Consider the following 8,976-nt stretch of genomic DNA (forward strand, 5'->3'; position numbering starts at 1 on the left):
AACAAATGTGCTTTATCAACTCACTGTTACAGCAGTCAGAGAGAGATGAATGGTAAGAAGTCCAGGGACAAGAGACCAACTAAAGCAAATACTGATCTCCATCATGGTGACAAAAAACTTTATTATTAACTAAATCTCTGTTAATTCTCAACAAGAACTTTTGTACATGTATGAAAGAAATAATAATAAACTGGTTTGTAAACTGGAAGTCAGTTGTAGTTCTTGTGTTTCTCTTTTTTCTGTTCTTGTTTCTCTGTCCTTCAGTGATTCTGCTTATCAGGTGTTCATCAGTTTCTCAATTCACTCACTTCTTTTCATTCAAGGGGACTATATTAGTGAACTAATGTAGGGAATAGTGAATGAGGGTATAGGGTGTGATTGGGAAAACAGCCTCTGAGTGTCGACTTTGAGCGCTGTTAATTCACAGTATATTCCTGTAGGCTAGTTTTATTTTCTACGGTATATTACTGTTTTAATGGAAAATGGTATGATATTGTCAGAATTTGGCCTTTTTTACAGCAAGGGTTAACAGTGTCTACACTGTTAGACCTTACCAGGTTTTTTTACTGTAAAATACTGGCAACACTGTTGCCAGTAATTTACTGTTAATTGTACAGTTATTTCCTGTAAAAGTGCACTAAAACTCAAAGTTAACTAATTTCACTTACAGAAACCAACTGCCTTAAATTGACCAACTGTCATTTCAATGTGTTAACTAAAATGTATAATGCATTAATAACATGAGCGAAGCATTACTGTGAACTTATTTCTTTTGAAACCACAACAAAACTTGTAAATTAAGAGATTTCCACTGGACCAGCAACTACACAGTCATTGCCTGTTAAAGGCCATGTTGCAGGTTTTTTTTTCATCAAATTTGTGCAGTTTACTTGTTGGTAATAAACATTTAAACTGTTATCCATTGTATTTTATGTTGTTGGGTATCACAAAACGCAATATAATACGAAAAAGTAGGCTATCTTACAGCGGTTTGCAACGATTCTCCTTTCCGCCACAATGCATTCCATTACGTCACGTTGGGGAGAGAATATTCCAAAGCCCGCCTTGAGAGCGTTGAGAGTGACTAGAGAGACGAGTAGTAGACGAGAGTATTCAGATAGCGCAGATTATACAACACATCTCTAGTCACCTATAACTGTTTAAGCTGGTTCATAAGACTTCGTGTAAAAAGAATGGTAAAGTAAACAAACAATTAACATACTCGTGCGTGCTGGCTTGAAGGGGACCATGATCCTGCGTGAAATGGGTTTATGCTATCTTCAGCACAAACGGATTCAGGCAGCATGCAAATCCTGGATGCTGAGTGAGGCACGTCACATCTGGTCGCGGGATGAGCTCCTCGACCAGCGACCAAAACGCACTCACTTACAGCACAAGCTTTCCAACGCAGTTTCCATGGGACGGCACCGCCGGCGCCCACACAAGCACCTGCCAAACAGCGACAGACACGCGGTGGCTGTGTTTGCAACATTTTCACCGGAGGAAGAGGTAAACGCTTAGAAACACTTGGCAATTATGCTGTTACTGGAGCTAGTAGGCTACCATCAAAACGTGGGATAACTAATCATTAATGTGTTTACCACGTTGGGGGAAAGACTTAATTAGGGATTATCTGGAGGGGGTGGATAACAGGTGGGACTGGCAAATTAGCCCATAGCTAGCATGATGCCTTCTATTTCTAGATGAAGACAAAGTGTACCGGTACTTATCTGAACTAATGTCATGATCACTGCCACTAGATATAAAGAAAACGTTGATTTTTCACTCATTTTTCCCAGTCAGTCGCCATAGTTCTAATACAAACTGTATTGGCTGAGGCTACCTTTCCTCCGCTTCTCCCCAACGTGACGTCATCACCGAATTGCGTAAAAAAAAAACGTTCATACCAAAAAACGTAAAAAACTGGTCTTTAAGAACATTTTTGAGACATTTTAAAAATGGTATACATATCTTGAGTGATTAATGTACCCATTGATCAACAGTGGTGGTTAACCTGCAACATGGCCTTTAAATGACCATTTGACCATATAACACCAATTTTATCATCACTACATTGGTTACCTATAAAGTTCCGTATTAATTACAAGGTATTGCTACTGACTTATAAAGCCCTAAACGGCTTAGCTCCAGTCTATTTAACAGATCTTCTATCGCCATATAATCCATCGCGCTCTTTAAGATCACTAAGTTCGAGGCTTTTGGTCATACCTAGGATATCCAGATCCACCAAAGGAGGGAGAGCATTTTCACATTTAGCTCCAAAACTCTGGAATAGTCTTCCTGATACTGTTCGTTGCTCAGACTCGCTCTCCCAGTTTAAAACTAGATTAAAGACGCATCTCTTCAGCCAAGCATTCATATAATACTTTTAATCTTACAGTTAAAATCCGGTCTCTAGTTCATAAACGCCTGAAAGGAGAACTGGACCCCGACTGAGCCTGGGTTCTCCCAAGGTTTTTTTTTTTTCTCCATTAGGTCACCTGATGGAGTTTTTCGGTTCCTTGCCACTGTTGCCTTTGGCTTGCTCAGTTGGGGATACTTAATTTAATTAATCAATCAACAATACTATTGATCAGCATTACCAAGCGTGGACGTTTTACACTAGAAGCAAACACTGATGTACTATTTTAATTTAATACTGTGAAGCTGCTTTGATACAATCTGTATTGTAAAAAGCGCTATATAAATAAAGTTGACTTGACTTGACTTGACTTAAATAAAGGAACATGCAGCATATCATCAATGTTTGTAGATCTTCTCCTGGACTGAAGAACAGGCTCTACTCCTCAACACAACGGTGACCCAAAAAACAAGATTTTACAGTAAACTACTGGCAACAATGTTGCCAGTATATACCTGTTTTATAACTTACAGTTTATTACTGTTAAAGTACATTTTGTGGGTGTGTCTTTTTATCTTACACTGTTAACCCTTTCAACCCCACAGGGAAATCCACACTACAAAGAGTAAAAGTAACATTGACAGTGTTGCAGTGAGATAATTAAGAGAGTATGTAAGTGATTGCTGAGCATTAGTGATGAACACCTGCAGTTAACAAGCAGAATCACTGAAGGAAAGAGGAACACAAGAACAGAAAATAGAGAAACACAAGAACTACAACTCGCACACCTGTTTATTTTTCATTTGATTTGTCGTCTCATTCGTTTCTTTGCTAGATTTTATCATGTCTGCTCATGCTAGTTAACGTTAGTCACTCCCTGTATATATATTTTTTTCTCACAAATGTATGACTTTTGTTTTTTGAAGTGCAATTTGATTACCATATGCTTAATAAAGTTGAATTAGCTAACCTTCTATGTCGTTTTTACTCTTCAAAGTGTACACTTGCAGGTGTTGATTATTCATTTATTGTTAGCATAAATGATAAACAATATTTAAAAAGTATATAATTATCTAACATACACTCTCAGAAAAAAAAGGTACAAAAGCTGTTGTGGTACCTTTTCAAAAGGTACACTTTTGTACCTAAAGAGTACATTTTTTTGTACCTTTTTTTCTGAGTGTATGACTAATTAAAAATTAACCACAAAACATAACATGCTAAATGAGGGATATCTATATCTAGCATATTAAAAAATGTAATTGTCAGAATTTGTCTCTCAGTTGCTGAATGTCGCGCAACAACGTTGCCACAGCCCTGTCGCGTTGGTCTTACAATTCTACGTTGTTACAATGTTGCGAGCACGTAGACAGCGACGTTGCTAATGATACTAATACTATAATGATACTAATGATAATGGGAGTGTCATTAATTAAGTGAGGTTAAAACACCTGTTGTGTGTGTGTGTGTGTGTGTGTGTGTGTGTGTGTGTGTGTGTGTGTGTGTGTGTGTGTGTGTGTGTGTGTGTGTGTGTGTGTGTGTGTGTGTGTGTGTGTGTGTTCATATGGAAGAATGGGGGGAGAGTGCTGGAGCTCATCTTTTGTTGACCGTACAAACCTGTTACAAAATGCAAGCTTCAAGGATAAAGTGTCACAGAAGTTATTCCTGCACTCAGCCCCTTAGCGGTTTTTGGATTGTTTTTATGTGCCGCTACAATGACGATGACAAATCATTTGAGCTACAGCTCTCTCCGTGTAACATTCACCACAAGAGGGCATCTTATAACTTGTGTTTCTGCTTGTCTCTTTTTTCTGTTCTCTTCTTTCCTTCAGTGACTCTGCTTGTTAACAGCATTATCACTTATATATTTATGTACATCTCAGGTTAAACTTCATGATGTTTACTTATTAGGAAGAAGACCTGTTTTTTCAGTGGTCTGAATATCTGCATTTCTAGAAGAATTAAAATAATTAAAATACCACTGCATGTTTTCTGTAAAAGATGTAAAAAAAAAAAAAAAAAAAAGCCTTTATTTTTAAGGATAATTTAAAAACAAATTAAACAAAAAAAAAAATGTTGTGAAATTATTTTCTCTGTAAAAAAAAAAAAAAAAAAAAATTGTTCATCAAGCCCATCGTCACCATAAGAGACAAACAAAGGGGGAGAACAGGAAGCAGGAGACAAATTCATGACAAAAAAAATAGTTTTAGAGTTTATTGAATAAACGTTTATTGAATTAAAGTTTTAATTGTTTCACAATATCATCTTATGACACTGAAAACATTAATATGGAGACATTGACTGGTCTCTTACTTATTTGTGAAGACACATAACAAGTTAAGATTAAACAGCAATAGAATCAAAATCTGAACATTTAAAGTTATTAAATGAATATATGTTAAATGAGAATATAGATAAATGTGAAGTACAACATGGATGCATGTTTAATCTCTGGTAGCTGCACACAACCTGCTATCAAACAATAAAATTAGATCTTTAAATCCTTAATTAAAAAAATTAACAAATCATGTTTACAGACAAAGAAGGCAAAAATGATTTGTAGGTGATTAAATGATTTGTGTGGAACTAATGCAAATCATGCAATCATGTAAATCAGCGTTCAATATTTGTTTATTAATATATATATTCTATATGCTCAATATATAAGTATTAAACAGCTCAAACTGAAGAGCAGAATTGCAGTGCCAAGTCAAGGTCCTCATAAATTCCTCGTAAACTGGAAAACCCATGGCCTCTATACCTTGAATGCGATGTTATTAATCGCTTTCTTCCAAAGCGTCTACCAAACTGATACATCCTAAATCTTGATCTTTCTGTTCGATCACAGTTCAGTTCACTTCTTACTCCAATGCTTTCCAACACAAACACAGTTTTACACCAGAGACCTGCATGCTTTCTTCTTATCTTGACATCAGTAACTTTAAACATCTCATATGGAGGAATCAGCACCTCTTCCTCCTCAGGAAACCTTGAGTATTTTGACACATCAGCACCTTCACAAGTTTTGATTTCAAAACAAGACTTAGTTCCAAATTGTTTTGATTTATTTTGATTAAGAGAGGAGGATGCAAATGAGCCGAAACGAATCTCTGTGTTCAGAACATCCTCATCAAATTCAACATCTGTTCCTCGATAAGTTGACTTGCATCCATTTTGTGTTTCCTTCAGAATCTGTATTGCTTCTGTCAGCAAAAACTGAAGTGAATACCATGTGTATGTTCTGTCTTTGTATTTTTGTTTATCAGTACGTACAGCATTATTAAAATACTGTTGAATATCTAAAAGATCGCAAGTGTAGACATAAATGGCGATTGAATGATTCTCTATCAAGTTATCTGCTGGAGGCTCAGAATTATTTACAGCAATTTGCCACACCCTTCTGAAATCAGGTGAGTTATTGAGTTCACGCTGTAGCAATTCTCTCTCAACCAGACATTTCATGGTCTTTTTGCAACCAACATAAAGATCATCAACAGAGTTCAGTGCCATATCCAGTGGAAATATCTCTCCGTCATAATCAGCAGTTCTGTGATCCTGCAGTAACAGGAATCATAATGATCAATCATCAGTATTCATGTCTGTAATATTCATACTCAAACACAACCTCACCTGTCCTAGAACAGCTGAAATGAGAAGAAGAGCTTCAATGATCAGCAGCATCTTGATTCAGTCAAATCCCTCAGATGATCCAGACCATCTGAAGTTCAGATACTGAAAAACAGCAAACAATCTAAGACACAAGCCAAGATAAACCCCAAGTATCGTGATTACTCCCTTTTCGTTGTTTAAATCACCATACTGCGTTAAACCTGTGATGATACCTGTTATGTTAATCTTTTACTCTATCCTCCTAATAATCTGGGATTACTCTTGTCTTTTTGTGAGGTTCTTCAGGAGCTCAGGAGCAATGATGAGAGAGGAGGATCAGAAAAGGCATCAAGCCAGACGACAACAGCAGTATTTAAACCAACAGATGAGGAAGTTCGCTTTTTCATATCACAAAAAAAAAAAAGTGTACGTGTGTTATGTTCTACGTATAATGTCCCAGAACCAATGCATCCCAATTTGCCTACTTATACTACGCCCTAAAAGTAGGTACTCTTTTTGTGAAGAAAAAGTAGATACTTTTGAATGTGTAAGAAAAGAGTAGAAAAGCTTTCAGACATGTCATACAATAGCGTCTTTAAAGGGGACATATCATGAAAATCTGACCTTTTCCATGTTTAAGTGCTATAATCGGGTCCCCGGTGCTTCTACCAACCCAGAAAAGTGACCCAGTAACTTTGTTTTGGTGAGTCTTTCTCTGCACGCATGTCAAAAAATAAGCTGATCAGATTTAACTCCCCTTCTGACGTAGGAAGAGGATATTATTATAATATTACCGGCCCTTAATCTGCACGTTTACACACACCAGCCGACATTTGGTTTCACAAGTGACAACAGTGACCAGTTCTAACGCAATGATAAAAGATCCAGGAAAGCCTGAAACTGTTCTGTCGTTTCTGCAGAGACGAGCACTTAACACTATTGACCAGAACATGTCACATCTTATAAACATCTCAGGAACTGTGGACACTTGTGTAAAAGTTAAACATGACGGTACAAGCAAGTCGATGAGATGAATCAATATAACTCCACAACAGCTGCATAAATGGCTCCACTAACATTCAGAAATGTCCAGGTGCGTCTAAAAGTGGAACTCTTCCTGAGTCTCTCCGTAAGGCTGCACTCGCTACTGGTTATTCTGAGATTCTGAATGGGTGAGATTCACGTGTTTTGTTATTGTCACTGTAGCGGAGAGCAGATCACCAGTCTGCATGGTGATTAAATCAAATTAATTAATGCAGTCCAAATCCACAAAACCCCTGTCTCGCTCTGACTCAAGCTATTCTGACATTCCAAAGCACTCTCATTTACGACACCTCTGTTGTCTTAAGATTGCTCTGTGCCTTGCAGACCAGATGGCACCGAAAAATGGTGTAAATCATGGACTATCTCTCTCTCTACGTGATCTCTTACGTCTAAATCAACAAAGACCGTCTGTTTAGGGCTTGGAGAGCCTAACGCTGACCAATGAGAGCGAGCCCGAAAGCACCCCCTCCTAGGGAGTCTCTCGAACACTGATTTGCACATAGACACTAATTAACTCTTCACAACAATAAAACAGTGTTGTAAGAACAGAGGCCCAAAACATGTGGTTTCTGCTGAGTACATCAAGGCAAGGAGTCAAACGAACGCACACACATAAGCCTCACCCCGCAGCGTCAGGGACAAGAGTTCAGCGTGCGGTTGTGAACTTTCCACACACACACAGAAACACACGCAGCCCCACCACGTGTGATCCAAAATCCTTGTATAAAATATTTTAAATGTATTTTCTTGATGTGCATGATCTCCTGCCCCAAATGTTATGCCTATGTAGTTTGTTGGCCTGTAATCACTCTGTGGTGCCCACAATTACAAGAAATGATGTACCTCCTTGATTTTAGACCTTAGAACTGTCATTCGCGGTATTGCCGTGTTCCACAAACCCCAACGATGCTGGATCTTTAACACAAAATATCAGAGAATGCATTGTTTATTAAATACCAGCGTTATTAAGTTATGGACGAATCCATCGTTTCAAAACCCCGCGGGAAGGGAGGCGTATAGACCTCGAAACGTCAGGAGGTGGGCCCGATACGTTGTTAAAGACGATTGGCCCACGTACGTGAGGGAGGCGTGAGTTTAGCCCTTTAAAATTCCGCGCCCCTCTCCTCTCAGTGCAGTCCGCCAGAGAGAGAAAGACGACACGCCTCCTTCCCTCAAGGAAGTTTCGCTCGATCGCTTTTATTTTCTTTTTATTCCCAAGTCTTTTCTTAGAGCTACTATTACTTCAGTATAGTCTTCTGAAACCAACCCACGAAATCAACTTAAGGCTAAGATAATCTTTGCTGAGTCTTCACTCGCTTCAAGTCGCCATAGCAACCAGAACGCTGTGACCACGTGATCCAGGTGCCTTTATATCCAACCCAGACGAACACACACACAGAAGGCCGATCTTCCAAACAGAGTAACGTAGATCTTTTAAATTTGCAATCTGAAGGAAATGCTGTTTAAAGTGTCTAAATATTACTGAGAAACGTTGGGGTTTTGTGGTGAATGACTAAACTGTTTCTATCTCTATCTCTAAATTCTCTTTCACACACACACATACACACACACATACTCTCACCCACGTGTGCAAAGATAAACACACTACCACGTGCTCACGAAGCCGCCGACACACCCACCTTACAAACGCTACCATCTCAACATCTCACACGCACACCTAAAATCATTCTTACCTCAACTATTAGTTTCCTCTCGCTGATATTCTCTCTCTCTCTCTCTCTCTCTCTCTCTCTCTCTCTTCCCCTCTCTCAAACCTTTTTATTTTGTTGTATTTCTGTATTACGATCGTTATATTGCCTGTTTTGTTTATGCATTTTTATTCATGCGTGATTTGAAGTAATTGTGTAATCGCTATTGTTTAAATAAACTTTGTTAAATCATTTGAATTAAGTTTGCCTGTTTGTTTCAAATTCTGAGTCCCTGAGGAGTGCAGATTTTAC

General features: G+C 38.2%; 1 protein-coding gene across 1 annotated transcript; it reads right to left on the reverse strand.

Annotated features, from left to right (window-relative positions):
• Positions 1–4,640: 4,640 nt before the first annotated feature.
• LOC311303895 (GPI-linked NAD(P)(+)--arginine ADP-ribosyltransferase 1-like) lies at positions 4,641–6,305 on the reverse strand. The gene is made up of 3 exons (XM_084430644.1): positions 6,205–6,305; positions 5,993–6,094; positions 4,641–5,917 (listed from the first exon to the last, which is right to left on the reverse strand). The coding sequence occupies exons 2-3, from the start codon at positions 6,041–6,043 to the stop codon at positions 5,042–5,044; spliced, it is 927 nt and encodes a 308-aa protein (XP_084286770.1). The 5' UTR covers positions 6,044–6,094; positions 6,205–6,305; the 3' UTR covers positions 4,641–5,041.
• Positions 6,306–8,976: the final 2,671 nt, after the last annotated feature.

The sequence above is a fragment of the Rutilus rutilus genome (genome assembly GCF_951802725.1).
Source record: "Rutilus rutilus genome assembly, chromosome: 1".
Classification (NCBI taxonomy): Eukaryota; Metazoa; Chordata; class Actinopteri; order Cypriniformes; family Leuciscidae; genus Rutilus; species Rutilus rutilus.

Bases quoted from the DNA above. Each gene is read 5' to 3' on its own strand.
- LOC311303895 (XM_084430644.1), bottom strand. From the start codon at position 6,043: ATGCTGCTGATCATTGAAGCTCTTCTTCTCATTTCAGCTGTTCTAGGA. The intron at 5,918-5,992 runs GTGAGGTTGTGT...CTGTTACTGCAG, and splicing joins TTTCAGCTGTTCTAGGACAG to GATCACAGAACTGCTGATTA.